The sequence below is a fragment of the Macaca thibetana genome, chromosome 14 (assembly GCF_024542745.1).
Source record: "Macaca thibetana thibetana isolate TM-01 chromosome 14, ASM2454274v1, whole genome shotgun sequence".
NCBI lineage: Eukaryota > Metazoa > Chordata > Mammalia > Primates > Cercopithecidae > Macaca > Macaca thibetana.
Window position 1 is genome coordinate 97,777,542 of NC_065591.1, and position 24,082 is coordinate 97,801,623.

The window sequence follows — 24,082 nt, forward strand, 5'->3', positions numbered from 1 at the left end:
CATAAAGTCTTTTAAGGAGAGTTTCCTGAAGCCTCCACACAACCTTTCCACTTATAACCCATTGCCCACAACTTAGTCACAGAGCCATATATCTAGCTGAAAGAGAAGCAAGAAAATATATTTATTCTGACTGTCCATAGGTCCAAGTTAAAATCTCCCCTTCATTGCTTTGGATGAAGGGGAGTAGTAGAGAACCACCAACTTACAGACTCTATGACAGTGCTTTAACTTTAAAGATTTAAAGTATCAAATTTTCTTACAAGATGTCATCTGAACTAAATATGAATACTAGAGAATCAGAAGACAATAAACGTTAGTGTCAGAATATGCCTTAGGAAAAATCTAGGACCCAGAATAACCACTTTTAACAATGATTATTATCAATCCATCTTTGAAGATGAATTTTCTACTTTTACTCTTGAGTGTCTGTAGAAAAGGGAAAACTCAAGATACTCCATCTTATCTTGGGTTTACATGAATAGCTTCAAGCTGTAAAAGTAGGAAAATTTTTGCTTATTTTTAGTACGCCCTTTTTGAACTACGGCATAAATAAATACTATAGTTACAGCTGCAGATAATTTTACCCAAGCTACAATGTTGGTTACTCCTCCATGTGCTGAAACCTGGGGGTCCAGACTGTGGCCTTTGAACATGTTATTTCAGTACTAAGCTGCTTTGGAAAGAGTCCAACCTAAATGGTTATTAAATCTACTCCACAGTTCCAGCATGGTGGCATTAAATTCAGTGAGGATTACAGAATCTTATTCCTTTCTGTAACTCAAATCAATATGTGGCATTAGAAACACACAGACATACATACCTTTTTCCTTGAATCTACTAGTTTTGGGCACTGACAAATTGTGCTAGACCAAAGATATTGATGATGTAGTAGCAAGTACCTCCATAGCAATTTACACAATTAATGAGGGAGGCTTTAATTTAACTAACTACAAGCTGCTGCTATGCCCCTTGCCATGTTCCCTTTTCAGGCTCAGCAACCTCCCATGGGACAGACCTAGTCTTCTCCTTCCCAAACCAGTTCCCATAATCTAGATGTTTCTCTATCCCATATTCATCAAAATGGCATACCCTTCATCTTATTACTTCATTATTCTGATGATATTCCTTGATTATTTCCACATTCTTACCTCTTCCCATTTTCTCCTCAATTTCACAATCTGAAAAATGTCTTCTATATCCAGCATTCCATTAACCCTGCTCATGTTAAGTACACCAATGACCTTCTCGTTGAAAAGCACAATGGACACTTTCTAGTTCTCATCCAAGTAAAGCTTTTTCAGGGCAAATGCATAACTCCTTCTTTTCTAACTACTTTCTTCCCTGGCACAAATGAATTCTGCTTCTCTTTCTGCTGCTCTGTGTGCAGACAGTTAAATAACTCTTGCAAACGAAAACATAAAATAAATAAGCCCACTATTGTTGTGAGTAGCAACATCCCTGAATTGGTGCTCATCCAAAATAGGTCATAATCCACGGATGATGTAATAAGTGTTGACGTGTAAGGGTGCAGTAGCTCAGGACTGCTTACCTCATTTTGATTCTATTTAACATAATTGATAAAATCTTTCTGTGATATCATAACACTTAAAAATATTTTATATGTAATTGACAGTGTTCTTTAGTAACTATGAAAAAGCCCTTAATTACTATTATAATCTAATAAAGTGATTATGTCAATGGTATGCTCTACTATTCTAAAAAATTATTTTCATCACATTGAATTTATTTATACAATGAGGTGTATTTTGCATAATAGATAGTTTACCTATCAGTTTTGCTAGATAGTAAATTCTTTGTAAAAACAAGAATCACATCTTTATCTTTTGTTTCGCCTTTGTATTTCACATTGCCTATCTTTTTAAAAATGTTCTTATAGGTACATAGTAGCTGCGTATATTTATGGGGTGCATGAAATATTTTGATACAGGCATACAATGCATAATGATCACATCAGAGTAACTGATTATCCATCACCTCAAGCATTTATTCTTTATGTTATAAACATTCTAATTATACTCTTAAAGTTATTTTAAAATGTACAATAAATTATTGTTGACTTTAGTCACCCTGTTGTGCTGTCAAAGACTATATCTTATCTATCCTATCTAACTATATTTTTGTACCCATTAACCATCCCCATTTCCCTCCTCCCTCGCTATCCTTCCCAGCCTCTGGTAACCATCATTCTACTATCTCCATAAGTTCAATTGTTTTAACTTTTAGCTCCCATAAATGAGTGAGAACATGTGAAGCTTGTCTTTCTGTACCTGGCTTATTTCACTTAACAAAATGTCATCCAGTTCCCACATCTTTATCTTGATATACTTTATAGAATTCTGTATGTAGTAGGTTTTCAGTATATTATGTTGAATTAAAATGTTAGACAGCTTTTTAGAGTAGAAGCAAGATTTAAAATATCCTTTACAGTAGTGAATTTCCTGTTCACTACATGATATTCACCTAAAACTGAAGTATTAATTTTTCGGCCAACAATATTGTACGACAGATTTTCTAATAACTAGGAGATACAAATCATAGCCAGATGTGGAAATAGTATGACTTGACTTATGATTTTCTAGTTTATATAACAACTAAGTTACATAATCATAGATTCAACAGCAGTATTTTGTCCTAGTTACAATATATTTCCAGCTATGTTAGCAAATAAATAAGACACTCACATCTGAATATCAATGAATAATAAGAGAGCATATTAGAATCAAACATAGCTTATAAAAGAATATAATTTTAGCCAAGCTCTGAAACTATTACTGCATGTCCTTTTCTCTGCAATGAAAGGATGCCATTTATTTCTGACTATGATTAATGGGGCTTTTTAAGTAACCAACTTTCTTTACCATTCAACAAAGATTGTGTCCTAGGGTTCTGTCTGATTCCAATTCTAGTGTCATTTTAAATCTAAAAAATCAGATAATGGAAGGCTGGATTTGAATTATAATTTTGTTTTTAGATTGAGTCCTTCACTTTTGTAAGGTAAGTGGGAATACCTATAAATTTCATCAGAAAGTGTGTGGCTCCACATTCTGTAAAAGTCATGTCAGCAGGAGAATAACAACATGCATCCCTAGTCCTGACATGAAGCCTGACAGCCACATGATGCCAGAATTGCAGCAATATTTAGAGAATCGTGCCAAGCTGTGAATTGAGCATAGGGAGAAGACTATTTCTATGTGTGGGGGCCGTTTTTATTATTTTTACAACACTCAAGTAAACAAAAAAATGTTAGCATTATTCTGGTATGATGATAAATAAAAGGAGAAAAAAGAAAAGTAATACGTCAATTGGTATTTTTAAAAGCATTCATTTTAAGTCAAAGAATATGTTCATAGGTGTCAAAAAATGATTTAAAGGAACATTGCCTCAGTTACCATCAGAGCATAAGCCCCCACGACAGAATAAATGAGGCATGAACATACATATTAAGGAAGGTTTCATATCATCACGTTACATATGCGTTGAATGGGAAACAAGAGAAAGAGTGCTGGCGTTTTGGGGCAGGGGATCTAGGTAAGATTTGAAAAGATAATTACTGGCACGTATTACAAAAGGAAAGACTAAATGGAGCAATAGATAGACCAGAACAATTATATAGTAATTAACATGCCCTCTTTCTTCCTCTTCGGGGAATTTTTTTTCATTTAGATAAAAATGAATCCTGACTGCCACAGTATTTCATTTGGCAGGATATCAGGTAATTTATATTTCAAATATGATCTCATCATCAGTTCCATCTGTTGATCTTAACTGAGCATCAGTAATATTTGGAACTCTGATATGTAGAAAACATACCTGAAAAATTAAAAATCCCTGAATCTATGAGACTCACATACCAATTAGAAAACTCAACGAATATGCCCTTATCTTCCAAGGGCTTTATATTTGTTTTAAAACTTCACTTTTAATCCACCCAGCTCTCTCCCCAATTCCAGGATCACAGGAAGAAGAAACTACAGATAGTTGCTATAGAATGAGCTCGAATAAGTGTTAGACTTCCTTAAAGAGGACTAGAATATTTTGTTTATGCTAAACCATAAAGTAAAAATACAACTAACAGGCTCTGATCCTAACCAATCTTAGTGTATGGGATACTTATACATTCAAAGAATCTTTTTTTTTTTTTATTCTTCTCTCACATTACAATTCAAAAATCGAGATGGGACTGGGGGCTGTGTCTCATGCCTATAATCCCAGCACTTTGGGAGGCTGAGGCAGGTGGATCACGAGGTCAGGAGTTCAAGACCAGTCTGGCCAATATGGTGAAACCCCATCTCTACTAAAAATACAAAAATTAGCCAGGTATGGTGGCGTGAACCTGTAGTCCCAGTTACTCGGGAGGCTGAGGCAGAAGAATTGCTTGAAGCCGGGAGGCGGAGGTTGCAGTGAGCCAAGATCGTGCCACTGTACTCCAGCCTGGGCGACAGAGCAAGACTCCGTCTGAAAAAAAAAAAAAAAAGGAGATGAAAAAAAGGCAGGACAATCAAGACAATGTTGGCCTGAAGATATACTCCAAATGCAGGAATTATGAGTTCACAGCTCCTGCCTTAATCCAGATGCTTGGACCAGATGCCTTCCCTTCCACATGCAGAGAGAACTAGATCAAGAACAGAGTGAAGACCATTCATTTTATTCTCTCATGGAAGGCTGTCTTCACATAATAAACGCCCCCACCTCTGGCAGTCTCACATGCTCCTTCTCAACCTTCAAGACCCAATTCAAGTTGTTTCTCCTTTGTAGTATTTTTCCTTGTTCCATGCAGACAGCTCTAACCAAGCTTTCCCTTGAGCCAACCCTTTACCTTGAGTCCTGCTACACACTTTTTAAAACTAAGTTTCTCTTGTTTATTTGGTCATCAGTCTCTTACCGATTAGGAGTACCAGTGCCTCACCTAGTGGTCATTCAACTCATCCCCAGTCTATATCATTCCCCTGCTGAGAGAGGAAGAGTTAAATAATGCCTCTCTAATATGCACCTGTCCTCATCTACAAATAAGGCACCGAGAATAATGGGTCCTCAATAAATACTGTTGTACTATTTCTTTTACATCTTCTCTTCTGTAGTTGAACCAAAAATGTTGTACTACCTTGCTCAAGGGCAAAGTCAAACAGTTGTTCAAAATGAGTTCCATCTAGTGAGTAAAATAACAAAAAGGGTTTATAAATTTCTATTGACTACAGGTGGATTTGTCTCATCAAAAAAAGTGTCTAGAGCAATGCAATGTTCTCCACTAAAGACATTTTGAGAGTACAAGGTATGGTGTTGCTACTTCATTCAATCGATATTTTAAGAGATTTTGTTCTCGTGACTAAAGAAAGTAAGAACAAATTATTCAGAAATAACCACACAGACTTTAAGTTTCTAAGCATTCAGTATATTTTGGAGTGTAACAGTGTTGATTTGGGCTCAGTGCCTGCATACGTCATTAAAGGGGAGTAATGTTTTTAGTAACTTTTTTTTCCCCCAATAGGATACTCGATACTCCAAGCTATTATGGAAAAAGCAGGACAAAATGGTTGGCATGTCAGCGCTATATGTGTGGAAAATTTTAATGATGTCAGCTATAGGCAACTTCTAGAAGAGCTTGATAGAAGACAAGAGAAGAAGTTTGTAATAGACTGTGAGATAGAGAGACTTCAAAACATATTAGAACAGGTAAGTCCTAGATTTTATATTTTTAACCAAACCCTATACAGAAAAATTTAACCTTTGATTGACTTCTCCCCATCAACATCTTCTTCCAACTTTTAATTTGGAGTGTGAGGTTTGAGAGTTTTAATTCCATGACTTATCTTCAGGACGAAATCACAATCTTTTATCACCAAAGACCCTTTTGGTTCTTAGGTCTCAACGTATTTAGAAAGCTATTTCTCACATATTCTTAAGACTTGAACGAGTGAAGGACCCTGTGTGAATCTTTAAGAGCTCCTGGCCTCCAGTTTTCAAAAATATTAATGTTGAAGATTAATCCCACCTAAAAACAGTACAAAAATTCTAAATTTGTGAGTGCATCTTTTTTAGAGGTACACTTACTTTAGAGAAGTGCTACATGAGAAATAGCAACATAAATTACTAAAGCAATAAAATAAAAGAAAATTCAGTGGCATACTGTATAAAATTTAGTGGAATACTGTATATAACATATTTTCTGCTAGGTATGATGAGTAAATACATTACTACCCCAGTGGAAATGGTTTTCAACTCTCCTCAAAACAGAATAAAGGTTTCAATAAATATTTGTTGATTTGATTTGAAGCAGCCAGGAAAAGATTAAACTGAGCTTTGCTGTTGTATTAAATGATAGGAAAATATCATCAAATAATGGATAACATCTGCCTTCCCCTACCCCTGCAGATCATGATAAAGCTTTAAAGGCTCTTTGGCTAAAATCGCAGTGAACGAATGCCATCTAGTGGTTTTAGAAATGCTTGCTCATATTTATCTACAATATGTTAGTTCAGCCAGACATGGGCAATACAATTTTTTGTTGGTTAGTTTGTTACATATCGTTTAACTGCATAATTATATGACTTGATTTCTAATAGTAAACTTGCCAATTTGGAGGCTTATTTATAGGAATAACTTTAGTATTCAATTATAAAAATGAAAATCAAAATATATTTCAGAGATTCAGCCTTCCTATTTGCAGGCACGGGACTAGATGTCTTCAGTTTCCTTCCTCAACTATATTAACATTGGTAAAAGTGAAAAATAAAACAAAACAAACAAAAATGTTGTATTGCTAAAGTCTAAAGAAGCCAGACTATAAGAGGAAATAACAGAGTATTTGCTTCCTGTCATCCCTTTGTAGAAGAAAAAGCTATAAATAGATAGATAGATAGATAGATAGATAGATAGATAGATAGATAGATAGATAGATAGACAGACAGACAGACATACCAAAGAAATATGTATATGTTATTTTGGGAAATATTAATTAAAAGCCTATACATTTATACATTACTTGGGCTTATTCCTGAGAGAGTCCAAAAAATTATTGAAGTTGTAGCTATTCAATGTATATGAAATTTTTAAATGGTTAGTTACAGAATCCAAGAAAAAAATATTTCTTCTTTCTTAAGCAATACAGCCACTTTACCTCCGACTGCCATTGCCCTCCCTCCCACTCCCACCCCTGTATTGAAAGTTTGAGTTGTTTGACCTGAACAACTGAAGCTTTGTAAATAACTCACGATGAATCCCACAGAGCAGCCAATTCTAAGAACTGCCTGGATTGCCAAGTTCCTGTCAGAGGGTGAGTAAGGCTCAGAAAGACCCTCCACTTAGCACCTGTGCTTAAAAGACCAAGTCTGGAGGAGGCAGTTGAGTGCCTAAAGCACACTGACCCATTTCAGAGGCTTAGCTGGTTGCTAAGAAGAAAATCGGCACACCTGGGTGCTTTGGATAAACTCTTTGAATAAGCCATAAATGAGCTCTTGCTAAAGGAACTGGACATCTTATATTTTTTTGTCGTTTTAAAGAAATTAGAAAACTTGAGTGTCTACCTTTTCTATTTTTCTTGCCGAATTCTAAAAGGTTTCTTTTCTATCAAGATTGCATGGTAATAATAATAATAGTAGTAGTAAGAGAACTTTGTCCATTTAAAATGCCTCTCAGGTATAAATCTCATAAATTGCAATAAAGTCGACTGCATTGTGAGAAAATAATGTACTCTTAATTGTCCTATAAAATTTTCCCTCAAGAAAAGCTGTGTTTTTATTCTGAACATGCTGTTGTTATTGTTGTTTACTATCTGTATTTTAATTCCTTGTAGCTCTAAATGAAACAACTTTTAATGTTTTCTTGATTTTACTTTTGGCTCATCCACAAGAGCTAATCCACACTTTGTCAAAGATTTGTACATGTACCTTAAGACTCCTGTGTTTCAACATCCTCTTTCATAAATTAAGATAGCAAGAGGAAACAATTTCAAAACAAAGCATTTTTAAAAGGTAAAAAGTTAAATGCTAAATAGTCTTGATTAGAAAAATGCCTTTGAAAAGGTGGCCCTTTCTCAGAAGATGGTGAAATTAATACAATGATGATAACGTTCTAGAAGAATGGACACACTTCATATTAGTAAATTTCTATGGCTGGGCATGGTGGCTCATGCCTGTAATCCCAGAACTTTGGGAGGCCGAGGCGGGGGGATCACCTGAGGTTGGGAGTTCGAGACCATTCTGACAAACAAGGAGAAACCCTGTCTCTACTAAAAATAAAAAATTAGTCGGGTGTGGTGGCACATGCCTGTAATCCTAGCTACTCGGGAGACTGAGACAGCAGAATCACTTAAACCCAGGAGGCAAAGGTTGTGGTGACCCAAGATCGTGCCATTACACTCCAGCCTAGGCAACAACAGTGAAACTCCATCTCAAAAAAAATTAAAAAAAAAAATAATTCTAGAAGGATGGGCACATTTTATATTATGGTAGCATGCCATCAATAATTACTTCATTGACATCTTCATTTGTATCAATTTGCAAAAACATAGTAGAAATAGTTCAGAAAATATTCTCTCAAAATACGTTAATGGAAAACTGTGGTTATAGAACTTTTTCATTTTCTATACATGTTTTCCAAATTATTTTTATGACATGAACTAATTAGTTCTTATAAACGTATTGCTATTTAATATAGTAGCTAGACATATACTCATTCAAGCATGTCACAAAATGAGTTTAAGATCAAGTATTTAAAAATATGGTTTAATGTACACCATAAGAAAAAAAGGGAAGAATGTATGTAAATATCATCCACTGAGTCATTTAAGAGAGTAGAAACATTGAAACCACAAAGTTAGATTTATTTTGATCGTATCAACTCCAGTCAAACAAATTGGAATTTTAGCTCTCTAAATCCAATGGGCAATTTGGTCCATTCATTTGCAGAAACAAGCCTTGAAAAGAAACCTAAAACGAGAAGTATTTTTAAGTGTTTGCTGAATTTGTGATAAATTTTTGATAGAATATTTTTACTTAAATTGCTATGAGTTTGACTGAAAGATATTATAAATATCATTGTGGACCCTAGCTTTATTCCTTTCACCTAATTTTCTTCCTGTAACAATATGTCAATTATTTTGTAGAATAGCTTGCAGTAGCTTCATATAGCTGGAATCAAATGAACTGTTTCATATCAAAACAAGAGATTTATAGTGTGAGTCTTTTTATATATGATTTATACATGTATCTGTTAATTTTAAATTCTGAACCCTGTTGCTTGCAGAGAGTCCCTAGGGATTCTACCTAATAACGTTATCAATTGAACACTGAAGCATCAGATTTTGGTTCACATGTTTAACCTAGTAGCAAAAAAAGCAACAACAAACCTTATCTTAACTATCTTTCTGGCAGCCAAAGTAATTGAGCAAAATGGCACTTAAGGCTAGTGGTTGCTCATGCATTTTACTCCACTGTGATAAAAACCCAAGGGTCCAGCAGCTAGATTTGTGTGTTCCTGTTAGTGAAACCCTATTCCCGTGAACTCCCAGCTCTGATCCTCTGGAACAGAATGATCACAATCGGTAGTTGGATGGTCTGCACTCGTCTACCTCTTTCTTTGGTCAGTTACATTATATCTCCCAAATTATGATGGTGCCAACAAAATAAAAATGAGTGTTTTCATTCTCTGAGAGATGGGTAAGAAATCTTTAGTTGTTTATTTTTAAAAAGTAAATGGAATCACTTACCACCTATGATTCTTCTCCTTCTCACTTTAAATAAGGACAGTTGAGCTGAGATGACCTTGAAAACCCTTGCTCTCTCTAAAAGTCAATAATGCTATTTCCAGTGAAGTCTTTTTAATGATTTGTTTGATCCTAAAGCAATGTATAATTTTATGCATTGGATATACCTTGAAAAGGAGCATGTATTAATAGTAAAACTTCAGTCAAGTGACCTTTTCTGGATATTTATTCATTCTACAAACATTTGTTAAGTCCCCACTGTGTGTGTGTGTGTGTGAGACACTACATATGCAGTGTGTGTGTATACATATATATATACACACACACATATATATACGCATATATGTAATATATATATATAGTCAAGTACTCTGCTCTGCTGAAGATACAGTGTTAAACAAAACAGATACATTTTCTGCTGTAGTTAGTAACTTATGTCTGGTTAACTCAGGTTTAAACCAAAAATATTTCCTAAAATCCTACTAAAATATGTTATTTCTTTTACAAATACATTATGTAGATGTACATAATGTATTGGATCTTACACTGCCTTGGGGATTTTGCTATGGGTGCCAGTTATTATTAAATAGATGAGATATCAAGGGCATTTGATAGAAAACTAGAACAATATTGATCCTAGTACACACCATGGATGTATTTAAGTAATCTAACCAAGTATTTATCAGGAAAAGATAGGAAGGACTGACCTTACAGTATGAAGTAGATATTTAACAAAAGAATGGAGAAAATGTCTCTAAACTCACAGGTATCTTAAACTGCCTCTTTATCATGTACCCCAGATTTAATTGGAACCCCTTTCAGCAGTATTGCCACTTTTATTATATGAAAGGGAATTTAGTGTCCCATCAGACACAATGTGAATCTCAGATTACTGGCAAAACCAGTGACCTTCCCACACTGTTTGCAAATCAATCAAAAAAGCCTAAAAGCCACAGCTGTCCTCTCAGAGGCTTATTGTGACAAAAAGAAGCCAATAATCCTACCTCGGGGCAAGATCAATAAGAAAGAGAGGAAAATTTCTCAAACCTAAATGTGGTCGTTTGCACATAATAGATGAAATGTAGACATGATCCCAGTTAACTTATCCTAAGCCCAAGGTTGCCTACCATGTTTAGTACCTACCACCTAAGTGAGATGTTAGGACTCAGAATTTTTGGCAAATGGTCAAATGCATGGCAATACTTAATAAACGCCTATGTATCTAGAGTTTGCATTTACAAATTTTCACAACTCTCAAACATCAGGGATCATACCAAATCTAGAACTCTGCCAGTTCCCCCTGATTCCCAAAAAGTCTCTATATTGAATAAAGCATTAAAAGGAGCCAGAAGCTTAAAGAGCCTGCCTCTGTATCCCATAACTGGTTGAGTCACTACCTAAAAGGAAAGGAACATTTTTGTTACTGGCTAATGGCCATAAGCTCAATTTTTTGTACCAAAGCCAAAAAGCAAAACAAAACCCTCAAAAACAGAAGAGACAGAAGGAACAAAAAGAAGCACAAGAAGAAGAGGAAAGATAGCTATAGCTATATGGAGGAGGAGTCATTACAGGAGAGATTTCATAATTGGAGATAACAGCTTTGATTATTTGGATCATCTATATAGGATTCAGCGGCATACACTCTGACAGTAGGAATGAGCCAACAACTGTAGGTGGGACAGCTCTGCACTTGACACTTCATACATTCATTCAACACCTATATGTCACACATTGTTCCAGGCACTGCAAATGCCTGCTGTACAAACGTGAGCAACTCGTGGTCCTTACACAATGTTTACACTCAAGCTGTGAACCAGAAACATGCATAAATAATTACAAGACAATTTGATGGCTTCAGAAACAGAGATATTACAAAAATGTATGAAGAATCCAGAAAATGAGGTAACTAAGTATAATCAAGGCAGTCCCAAATGTTTCACAGAAAAAAGAAGCATTTAAACTGAAAATGCATTGGTTTTTCCCAGCCAGAGAAAAGGGGTAAGGGTATTCCAAGACAGAACTAACTGTAAAGCAAACAACATCTGAAAATCCTCAAAAAGTAATCAAGATTGGGTATGAAGCAGAAGTAGAAGCTGAAACGGAGCAGTAGACAAAGTTAAAGCTGTAAAGATTGGAGGTAGCAGAAACGTAGATTCCTTGCATTACACCAGTTTAGTTCTTTATCTTTCCTATTGAAATCTTATCTTCGTCAGGGCAGAGTCTATGTTTATTGTTACCAGTACATCCCCTAGTGACAACAGGGGTTCAAAAAACAAGTATTGAATAAATTGGAAGCCTAAATGAGCCTCACTTGAAGACACAGGCAGGAGAGACACATTTTGTATGTGTTTAAGGGAAGCCTTCAATTACCTGGGAGGCTTTCTTGTCCAGAATTTCACCTGTCCAAGATTATGGGACACCTACATGTCGCAGAGTTTGTTGTGCAGACTGAAAAAAGCAAGAGTTTTATTTCCATACATTAAAGCAACAATGGGCGAGATGCAACAGGAACAAATCAGGCACCCAAAGAAATTACTACAGCAAAGAAATCATATCAGCAATTTCCCGCACTGCAGTACTGGCAGAGCTTGCTGCTTTGCTTCATTATAAAGCTCCTTTTGCATATCGAGCTTTGCTCAGTCAGGATCTACAACAAAGTAAGAAGAAACTCAAAAGATGTGAGGTTTTGCTAAGAAGGTGAATTTTACTTCTTTAATATTACTATTTAGCAGAACTGATTCAAATGTGCAAGCGCCATTATGATGCACTAGGTTTGTTTTCATAGGAAACAGAAACACCTTGACAGATCTGCTGGACTAGTGCAAATGGAATTGGTGGGGGTTAGAAAGGGGTGTCTAATTGTCTCCTAGCAACTGTTACCATGGTTGCAGCCATACCTCATTTTCTTATAAAGTAAAAAATAGGATAAAATAAAAGGAAAAGTGAAGGAGCCAGAGGATATAACTTTTTTGAAGGAAGAAGAAAAATATGATTGTCAGAATGCAAGTGCTTTTGTCTGGGAAGCATCGTGAATTCTATGATTAGGTTAGGTTCAACTAAGTGTGTTTTAGTTGATGCTGCAGGAACACTTACTGGAACAATTTCTACTATTGTTTTTGACAGAAACATCCAAAACTTCAGCTTCTTTTACAAAGATAAAGGAAAATCTGCTTGATAATTTTAGAGGTATAAAATGAATTAGTTTTTCTAGCCTTAAATCAAAAGCAGCTGCATACAAGTATCTACTGTGGTTTAGGGAGAGGTAAGTTATATTCCTCATTAGGTAGAAAAGAGAGGATAACATCGTAATTATTTAAGTAGAATTTTGCATCTACTCCTCAAATGTTTAAAATGTTTAAAAGGCAGTGAGATTAACAAAAAGGAAGCAAAACATTCAACAGTACCTTTGAGGACCCTTTTCTGAGTCTTGTAAACATCATAAATATAACAACATTTTTATAAATTATACAGTATTTATATCAAACAGTTCAGTAATAAAGTGTAGTCTCTGACAGTAAATGAAATGATACATCATTTTATTCACTTTGATTCAGTCAGAAAAGTAATGGAACAAATTCATTTCTAAACCTTCCCTCAAGATTAGCCACATAATTGGACACTAGTTCCCTGCTGATACAGATTTTCTCCAATCTCATATACAACTTGTGACAAGTTTGAGATTAGAAGGAAATAAAGTAGTGTAATTTTTACCAAAATAATAATGATAAGGTTCACATAATCACTGGTAAAAATAAAAATGAAAGATGGATTAAGATTGGATATAAGAAATTTATTTTCTATTTTTTAAAGTTTTTTCCCAGGGCCACATACACCAAACAGTTCTATTATTCATCCAAAGTCTGAACATAATTTGCTCCTGTATTTGACTTAAAGTGTTCTTTTTAAAACCACAGAACTCATACTGGGGGTTATATATACAGTGTGTGTGCAATGAAATAGATATATTCTATTTTTAATACACATTCTATTTTATAATTTATTCTAATTCTTTTAGAAATTATTCTAATTTTATAAGTAATTCCATGTTCATAATATAATTATATAAATATTGTTCAGTAACACAAGAGAAACACATTTTCTTGTCTCTGCCCACCACATTATATTATTTTCCTTTCTTATACATGTACCACAACACTTATCCATTTGGTTATTTATTTAACACACATTTGTCCAGTACCTACTAATTTCCAAGCACTGCATATAAGTTACATCAATTTTAGTTGATGCTGTGAAGGAACTCTGAATGCAAAACAAAACAAAACCAAAAACAGAAGAACATAATCAAATAACGTAGCACAATGTGGAAAGGTGCAATAAAAAAATAAAAACGGGGAGTCTGAATTCTCCAGGCAGAGACACTGGGAAAGAGCATTCAAGGAAGATGGCCTGTGTGAGAACGGAGTAATAGGAGGGAGCTTCGTGTCCTGGGAAAGAAGTGAATGTGGATGGAGCCTAACCCACTGTGGGTATGAGATGGCCAAGGCGAATTAAAGACAGATTATGAGTGACCTCATGGGCTTTACTAGGAAGTTTTAAATTCATCATTGCATCATAGATGTCATTGGATGTTTTTAAACATGATTGACGTCGTGGTTTAGAGCCATAATTCCGATGACAACATAGAGAATGAACCAGAAGGTAGAAAGTGACTGAGCAGTGTACCTGATGACTAAGGAGTATACCAAATAAGCAATGGTACTTCATCTGTAGACTGTATTTTTTATAATCACATTTATACCAGTGTATAACTTAACTTATTTAACATCTCCTTAAATATTTATTGAGTGCCTGTTACAGGTCAAGCCAAGCATATCCTCGGCTTAGGAAAAGCCCCTGCACATTGCAGTTTATATTTTAGTGGGGGAGCCACACAATAAAGAAACAAATATATAATGCCAAATAGTGATAATGAGAAATTATTCTTGCATAAAATTAGTTTATTAAATGTCTATTTTGCCAAACACCATTTTTGTTAAGATTTTAAGAAGTGTAACTAATCCAACTAGGGTTTTTAGAAAAATAAATTTGTCTTGGCAATTTTAATAGTATTGTTAGTCAATGAGAATAATAGCCTTCAAGTTTTGACTGGCCTATGTGCAAACACAGGCAAAATAAACTGAGCTTGCTATGCAAAAATTACATACCCACAGCAAATGGGTCAATCTAGTTTATTGGGGAGAGGTATTTTTTTCTTGCCTTTTATCTCTATAGTTAGACCTTTGGGATTTTTAAAATGATATTTATAATAATATTTATTTTAATAATATTGGAGGTAATCATGTGAACAAATGTAAATGGTTCTAACTGATTTGTTGAGACAGGGTATCTACTTACATCTGTGTCTTTATGAATCCACTTCAGAGGAAGCTGGTTTTCTATTACGTATTTGAAGTATAGCATAGCAAAGCCCAAATAAACTCAAATGTGAAAAAAAATCTGCTGAAATAAAAGCAAAGAGAATGACTCTGGAGTCATATGACTTTCAGAATTAATCACAATTTCATAAGTTAATTACAATTTAAAACATGCAAATGTAAAACCCTGACCAAAAACAGTATTTGCTGAAGTTATTTAATATTGAAGGACATTACTTCCAAAATTATTAACAGAACATATTTGACAGTCTAACTGAGTCATTGTTGTGGGTATAGATTATCAACAATGAAGGGAAATCAGAAAATGCTGCTAAAGCAACATTTATGTTTATGCCAAAGCAACATAAAGTCTAGAATGTATATGAAAGTTAGGGAAGGAGGTGAGCGAAAGATAATGCTCTAGGAAGAATGTCCTTAAACAACCTTTTAAAACTGCTCTACAGAACTGCATGCCCTCGCTCTTGAGATTTCACTGTACATTAGCATATTGAAGTCTCTAAAAATTCTTATGTCAAAGAAACCTCTTAAACCTTATTTAACCTAGTGTTCTTTGTAAAATTGGCCATAAAACACTTTCTTCGCAGCCACTTCTTTACAATTTATTTGCCTTGTATTCATCCAAGAAAATAAAAGAAAATATGATTTAAGAAAAATGAAAGAAGAAAGGACATTCAGATGATAGTATCTCAAATATAATAAAGAAAAGGTAATAACAGCAAGGGGCTAGGGTGAGAACATCACATATTAACAGAAGCCTCCCAGAGACAATGGCTCACACAGTCCTCTACACTGGAGAATCACAGAATCACAGACTCTCAGGTTGACTGGATCTTAAAAGTTCATCCATCCTATGAACAAAATCTTCACCAGGTGCTTATGAATTCCACGGTTGAACAATTTCATCTTCAACATATTTGACCTTAAATTTCAGCATATATTAAGCAATATATCCCTAACAATATATCCCTTTGAAACATTCATAACAGTATGTGATATTTGAAGATAACTTATTCCCATCACCACCGTCCCCATCAAGTTTTCTTTATAATTCAAGAATAGATATCTACTCATTGATGATATGTCCAATTAGAGACATCTCAAGAAATTAGATATTTGACTTTCTGGTTAAACAAAATTAACTGTATATACTACTACCTTTGGAATTATTATGTTCAAAAAGTATACCACAAAATGTAAATACCATTGTACTATACTGTGAATAGTTTAATTTTTTGTATATAAATGAATTGTTAATTTTTATTTTTTAATTTACTGAGAATTTTTTGACAGGAATATCTTAGATTTAAAATGGTATGTCATTTTTTTTCTTTTTGAAGTTCTGACATATATATGCAGAACTCGCAGGTTTATTGCATAGGTATACATGTGTCACGGTGGTTTGCTGCACCCATCAACCCATCATCTATATTAGGTATTTCACCGGGTGCTATCCCTCCCCCAGCCCCCTACCCCCCAACAGGCCCCGGTATGTGATGTTCCCCTCCCTGTGTTCTCATTGTTCAACTCTCACTTATGAGGGAGAACATGTAGTGTTTGCTTTTCTGTTCCTGTGTTAGTTTGCTGAGAATGATGGTTTCCAGCTTCATCCATGTCCTGTGTTAGTTTGCTGAGAATGATGGTTTCCAGCTTCATCCATGTCCTGTGTTAGTTTGCTGAGAATGATGGTTTCCAGCTTCATCCATGTCCCTACAAAGGACATGAACTCATCCTTTTATGGCTGCATAATATTCCATGGTATATATGTGCTACATTTTCTTAATCCAGTCTGTCATTGATGGGCATTTGGGTTGGTTCCAAGTCTTTTCTATTGTGAATCGTGCTGCAATAAACATATGTGTGCATGTGTATTTACAGTAGAATGATTTATAATCCTGTGGGTATATATCCAGTAATGGGATTGCTAGATCAAATGGTATTTCTGGTTCCAGATCCTTAAGGAATCGCCACACTGTCTTCCACAATGGTTGAACTAATTTACACTCCCACCAACAGGGCAAAAGTGTTTCTGTTTCTCCACATCCTCTCCAGCACCTGTTGTTTGACTTTTTAATGATTGCCATTCTAACTGGTGTGAGAGGGTATCTCATTGTGGTTTTGATTTGCATTTTTCTAATGACCAGTGATGAGGAGCTATTTTTCATATGTTTCTTGGCCACAAAAATGTCTTCTTTTGAGAAGTGTCTGTTCATATCCTTTGCCCACTTTTTGATAGGGTTGTTTGTTTCTTGTAAACTTGTTTAAGTTCCTTATAGATTCTGGATATTAGCCGTTTGTCAGATGGATAGATTGCAAAACTTTTCTCCCGTTATGTAGGTTGCCTATTCACTCTGATGATAGTTTCTTTTGCTGTGTAGAAACTTTTTAGTTTAATTAGATCCCATTTGTCAGTTTTGGCTTTTGTTGCCATTGCTTTTGGTGTTTTAGTTATGAAGTCTTTGCCCATGCCTATGTCCTGAATGGTATTTCCTAGGTTTTCTTCTAGGGTTTTCATGGTTTTAGGTCTTACATTTAAATCTTTAATTCACCTTGAGTTAATTTTTGTACAAGGTGTAAGAAAGGAGTCTAATTTCAGTTTTCTGCATATGGCTAGTCAGTTTTCCCAGCACCATTTACTGAATAGGAGATCCTTTCCCCATTGCTTGTTTCTGTAAGGTTTGTCAAAGATCAGATGGTTGTAGATATATGGTGTTATTTCTGAGGCCTCTGTTCTGTTCCATTTATCTATATATGTGTTTTGGTACCAGTACCATGCTGTTTTATTTACTGTAGCCTTGTAGTATAGTTTGAAATCAGGTAGTGTGATGTCTCCAGCTTTGTTCTATTTGCTTAGGATTATCTTGGCTATACAGCCTCTTTTATGGTTCCATATGAAATTTAAAGTAGTTTTTTCTAACTCTGTGAAGAAAGTCAATGGTAGCTTCATGGAGATAGCATTGAATCTATAAATTACATTGGGCAGTATGGCCATTTTCATGATATTGACTCTCCCTAACCATAAGCATGGAATGTTTTTCTATTTGTTTGTGTCCTCTCTTATTTCCTTGAGCAGTGGTTTGTAGTTCTCCTTGAAGAGGTCCTTCACATCCCTTTTAAGTTGGATTCCTAGGTATTTTATTCTCTTTGTAGCAATTGTGAATGGGTGTTCACTATTGATTTGGCTCTTTGTCTATTATTGGTGTAAAGAAATGCTTGTGATTTTTGCACATTGATTTTGTATCCTGAGACTTTGATGAAGTTGCTTAACAGCTTAAGGAGATTTTGGGTTGAGACAATGGGGTTTTCTAAATATACAACCATGTCATCTGCAAACAGAGACAATTTAACTTCCTATTCCTATTTGAATACACTTTATTTCTTTTTCTTGCCTGACTACCCTGGCCAGAACTTCCAATAACGTGTTGAATAGGAGTGGTGAGAGAGTGCATCCTTGTGTTGTGCCAATTTTCAAAGGGAATGCCTCCAGCTTTTGCCCATTCAGTATGATATTGGTTGTGGGTTTGTCATAAACAGTTCTTATTATTTTGACATACATTTCATCAATACCTAGTTTATTTAGAGTTTTTAGCATGAAGGAGTGTTGAATTTTATCAAAGGGCTTTTCTGCATCTATTAAGATAATCATGTGGTTTTTGTCCTTGGTTCTGTTTATGTGATGGATTGCGTTTATTGATTTGCATATGTTGAACCAGCGTAACATCCCAGGGATGAAGCCAACTTGATCATAGTGGATAAGCTTTTAAATGTGCTGCTGGATTCGGATTGCCAGTATTGTATTGAGGATTTTCGCATTGATATTCATCAGGGATATTGGCCTGAAGTTTTCTTTTTTTGTTGTGTCTCTGCCAGATTTTGGTATCAGAATGATGCTGGACTCGTAAAAAGAGTTAGGAAGGAGTTCTTCTTTTTCTATTGTTTGGAATTGTTTCAGAAGGAATGGTACCAGCTCCTCTTTGTACCTTAGGTAGAATTCATCTGTGAATCTTTTTGTTCCTGGGCTTTTTTTGGTTGGTAGTCTATTAATTACTGCCTCAATTTCAGAACTTGTTATTGGTCTATTCAAGGATTCTGCTTCTTCCTGGTTTAGTCTTGGGAGGGTGTATGTATCCAGGAATGTATCCATTTCTTCTAGATGTTCTAGTTATTTGCATAGAGGTATTTCTAGTATTCTCTGATGGTAATTTGTATTTCTGTGGGATTAGTGTTGATATCCCCTTTATCATTTTTTACCGTGTCTATTTGATTCTTTTTTCTTTTCTTCTTTATTAGTCTGGCTAGTGGTCTATCTATTTTGTTAATGTTTTCAAAAAACTAGCTCCTGGATTCATTAATTTTTTGAAGGGTTTTTTGTGTCTCTATCTCCTTCAGTTCTGCTCTGATCTTAGTTATTTCTTGTCTTCTGCTACCTTTTGATTTTGTTTGCTGTTGCTTCTCTAGTTCTTTTACTTGTGATGTTAGGGTGTCGATTTTAGATCTTTACCACTTTCTCCTGTGAGCATTTAGTGCTACAAATTTCCCTCTAAACACTGCTTTACCTGTGTCTCAGACATTCTAGTACATTGTGTCTTTGTTCTCATTGGTTTCAAAGAACTTGTTTATTTCTGCCTTAATTTCATTATTTACCCAGTAGTCATTCAGGAGCAGGTTGTTCAGTTTCCAAGTAGTTGTGGGGTTTTGAGTGAGTTTCTTAATCCTGAGTTCTAGTTTGAGTTCACTGTGGTCTGAGAGACTGTTTGTTATGATTTTTGTTATTTTACATTTGCTGAGGAGTGTTTTACTTCCAATTGTGTGGTCAGCTTTAGAATAAGTGTGATGTGTTGCTGAGAAGAATGTATATTCTGTTGATTTGGGGTGGAGAGTTCTGTAGATGTCTATTAGGTCCACTTGGTCCAGAGCTGCATTCAAATCCTGAATATTGTTGTTAATTATCTGTCTCATTGCTCTGTCTAATATTTACAGTGGAGTGTTAAAGTTTCCCACCATTATTGTGTGGGTGTTGAACTTTCTTTGTAGGTCTCTAAGAACTTGCTTTATGAATCTAGGTGCTCCTGTATTGGGTGCATATATATTTAGGATAGTTAGCTTTTCTTGTTGCATTGATCCCTTTACCATTATGTAATGCCCTTCTTTGTCTTTTTTGATCTTTGTTGGTTTAAAGTCTGTTTTATCAGAGACTAGGATTGCAACTCCTGCTGTTTTTTGTTTTCCATTTGCTTGGTAAATCTTCCTCCATCTCTTTATTTTGAGCCTACATGTGTCTTTGCATGTGAGATGGGTCTCCTGAATACAGCACACCGATGGGTCTTGACTCTTTATCCAATTTGCCAGTCTGTGTCTTTTAATTGGGGCATTTATCCCATTTACCTTTAAGGTTAATGTGTTATGTGTGAATTTGATCCTGTCATTATGATGCTAGCTGGTTATTTTGTCCATTAGTTAAAGCAGTTTCTTCATAGTATCGGTGGTGTTTACAATTGAGTATGTTTTTTGCAGTGGCTGGTACCAGTTTTTCCTTTCCATATTTAGTGCTACCTTCAGCAGCTCTTATAAGACAGGCCTGGTGATGACAAAATCTCTCAGCATTTGCTTGTCTGTAAAGGATTTTATTTCTCCTTCACTTATGAAGCTTAGTTTGGCTGGATATGAAATTCTGGGTTAAACATTTTACTCTTTAAGAATGTTGAATATTGGCCCCCACTCTCTTCTGGCTTGCAGGGTTTCTGCAGAGAGATCCACTGTTAGTCTGATAGATTTTCCTTTGTGGGTAACCCAACCTTTCTCTCTGGCTGCCCTTAACATTTTTTCCTTCATTTCAACCTTGGTGAATCTGACAATTACATGTCTTGGGGTTGCTCTTCTCGAGGAGTATTTTTGGTGTTCTCTGTATTTCCTGAATTTGAATGTTGGCCTATCTTGCTAGGTTGAGGGAGTTCTCCTGGATAATATGCTGAAGTTGGTTTTCCAGGTTGGTTCCCCTCTCCTCGTCATTTTCAGGTACACCAATCAAATGTAGGTTTGGTGTTTTCACATAGTCCCATATTTCTTGGAGGCTTTGTTCATTCCTTTTCATTCTTTTTTCTCTAATCTTCTCTTTATGCTTTATTTCATTAAATTGATCTTTAATCTCTGATATCCTTTTTTCTACATGATCAATTCAGCTATTGATATTTGTGTATGCTTCACAAAGTTCTTATGCTGTGTTTTTCAGCTCCATCAGGTCATTTATCTTCTTCTCTAAACTAGTTATTCTAGTTAGAAATTCCTCTAACCTTTTTTCAAGGTTCTTAGCTTCCTTGCATTGGGTTAGAACATGCTCCTTTAGCCTGGAGTACTTTGTTATTACCCACCTTCTGATGCCTACTTCTGCCAATTCACCAAACTCATTCTCTGTCCAGTTTTGTTACCTTGCTGGCAAGGAGTTGTGATCCTTTGGAGAAGAAGATCCTTTGAAGAAGAAGCGTGCTGGTTTTTGGAATGTTCAGCCTTTTTGCACTGGTTTTTCCTCATCTTCATGGATTTATCTACCTTTGATCTTTGATGTTGGTGACTTTTTTTGTGTGGATGTCCTTTTTGTTGATATTGATGCTATTCTTTTCTGTGTGTTAGTTTTCCTTCTAACAGTCAGGCCCCTCTTCTGCAGGTCTGCTGCAGTTTGCTGGAGGTCTATTCCAGACCCTGTTTTCCTGGGTACCACCAGCGGAGGCTACAGAACAGCAAAGATTGCTGCCTGTTCCTTCCACTGGAAGCTTTGTCCCAAAGGGGCACCCGCCAGATGCCAGCTGGGACTCTCCTGTATGAGGTGTCTACTGGCCCCTACTGGAAGGTGTCTCCCAGTCAGGAGGCACGGGGGTCAGGGACCCACATGAGGAGGCAGTCTGTCCCTTAGCAGAGCTCAAGTGCTGTGCAGGGAGATCCACTGCTCTCTTAAGAGCCGGCAGGCAGGAATGTTTAATTCTGCTGAAGCTGCGCCCACAGCCACCCCTTCCCCCAGGTGCTCTGTCACAGGGAGATGGGAGTTTTATCTATAAGCCCATGACTGGGGCTGCTGCCTTTCTTTCAGAGATGCCCTGTACAGAAAGGAAGAATCTAGAGAGGCAGTCTGGCTATAGCAGCTTTGCTGAGCTGTGGTGTACTCCGCCCAGTTCAGACTTCCCGGAGGAGGCTTTGTTTACAATGTGAGGTAATGGCAGAGGCCCTTCCCCCTACCAAGCTGAAGTGGCACAGGTTGACTTCAGACTGCTGTGCTGGCAGTGATAATTTCAAACCAGTGGATCTTAGCTTGCTGGGCTCCGTGGGGGTGGGATCCACTGAGCTAGACAACTTGGCTCCCTGGCTTCAGCCCCATTTCCAGAGGATTGAATGGTTCTGTCTCACTGGCATTCCAGGTGCCACTGGGGTATGAGAAAAACCTCCTACAACTAGCTCAGTGTCTGCCCAAATGGCCACCCCGCTTTGTGCTTGAAACCCAGGGTCCTGGTGGTGTAGACACCCAAGGGATTCTCTTGGTCTGCAGGTTGCAAAGACTGTGAGAAGAGCGTAGTATCCAAGCCAGAATGCACATTCCTCACGGCACAGTCTCTCACAGCTTCCCTTGTCTAGGGAAGGGAGTTCCCTGACCCCTTGCACTTTCCAGGTGAGGTGACACCCCATCCTGCTTCTGCTCACCTTCCATGGGCTGCACCCACTGTCTAACTAGTCCCAGTGAGATGAGCCAGGTATCTCAGTTGGAAATGCAGAAATCACCTGCCTTCTGTGTTGATCTCTCTGGGAAGTGGCACACCGGAGCTGTTCTATTTGGTCATCTTGCCGAGGTCCCCAGTAGTTTAATTTTTAATTGATTGCTTTGAGCTTGTTCTACATAAATAAAATTATCTATCGGACTGAGTTGGATTTGCATTACATTTAGGATATGTACATGAACTGTCATTTTAAATATACATTTGGAAAAGTACAACCTACACAAAACTAAATCCAAGTTATTTAAGCTTTTCTGCTAATTTGCTTTATTATGCATATATGAAGAAATTGTAAACCCAGACTAGGATGCATTAAAGATTACCTGATAATTCTCCACCTGTGTGTCCCTGTCTTAGCCCCATGCAAAATGGAACTAGATACATTTTGTGTATATACTGTTATTCAAATAAGCAATATGTTCAGACAAGAGGTTATTTGTAAGAAAAATAATTGTGTCTTTGTTTCATTATGAGAAAGCTTGGATTTCTCTTAAACAGGTTTGGTATTCATCAATTATCTAATAGATAGACAATGTTATTCTCACAGGTATATATTTTGTTCATTTTTCTCTTATGAAAGATATATTCATATTGGCCAAAAATAAGTCTGAATTCCTGTGGTCTAAAGAAGGGAACACAGTGTAGTGAAAACAGTATGGAAACCATAGTCAAAAGACCCAGCTGGAGTTCCAGCTTCTTCACTTAATGACTATATTTATTTAATGTAATTGTTTATGAAAGGAAGGAATTACCCCTTCCACCTACACCTTATTAGAATTATATTTATATTGTTTCTTACAAATGTCTCTTTAATTTTACAAGGGCTTGCTTCTAATGGTTCTTTCAAGCTATTACATGTGCTTCAAATTCATAATCACAAATGCCATACAATCATTTACATCTCTTTGCAAATATTTGAAATCACTAAATTAAAATGCTATTAAATCAAAATGGAGCTGTGCTAAGAAGAGTTCATAGTTGAGATGATGAGAATCATATTATCCAAGGCTCGTAGATGCAGAATTTTAGAACCACCATTATAGGCAGAGAGAAGGATATAATAATCTACAAGTGCTTTTCAATAGCCACTGGCAGTTCCATGATGGGATAAAGGGGTGGCATGGAATGAACACAGGACCAGGAATCAAACAGCTGAATTTCAGCACTTGCTTTTCACTCTATAGTTGTAGGACCCTATCCAAACCATATCT

General features: G+C 36.1%; 1 protein-coding gene across 14 annotated transcripts in view; it reads left to right on the forward strand.

The window, feature by feature from the left end:
• The window catches only part of GRIA4 (glutamate ionotropic receptor AMPA type subunit 4), a 373,574-nt gene that overhangs the window by 247,826 nt on the left and 101,666 nt on the right, over window positions 1-24,082 (forward strand). For all 14 annotated transcript variants that reach the window (XR_007719405.1, XR_007719406.1, XM_050758797.1 and 11 more), the window contains one exon: window positions 5,507-5,691. Coding sequence is in view for 12 of the 14 variants with exons in the window: in XM_050758797.1 (XP_050614754.1) it covers window positions 5,507-5,691 (185 nt within the window). In the remaining 2 variants the exon portion in view is untranslated. The remainder of the gene's footprint in view (window positions 1-5,506; window positions 5,692-24,082) is intronic.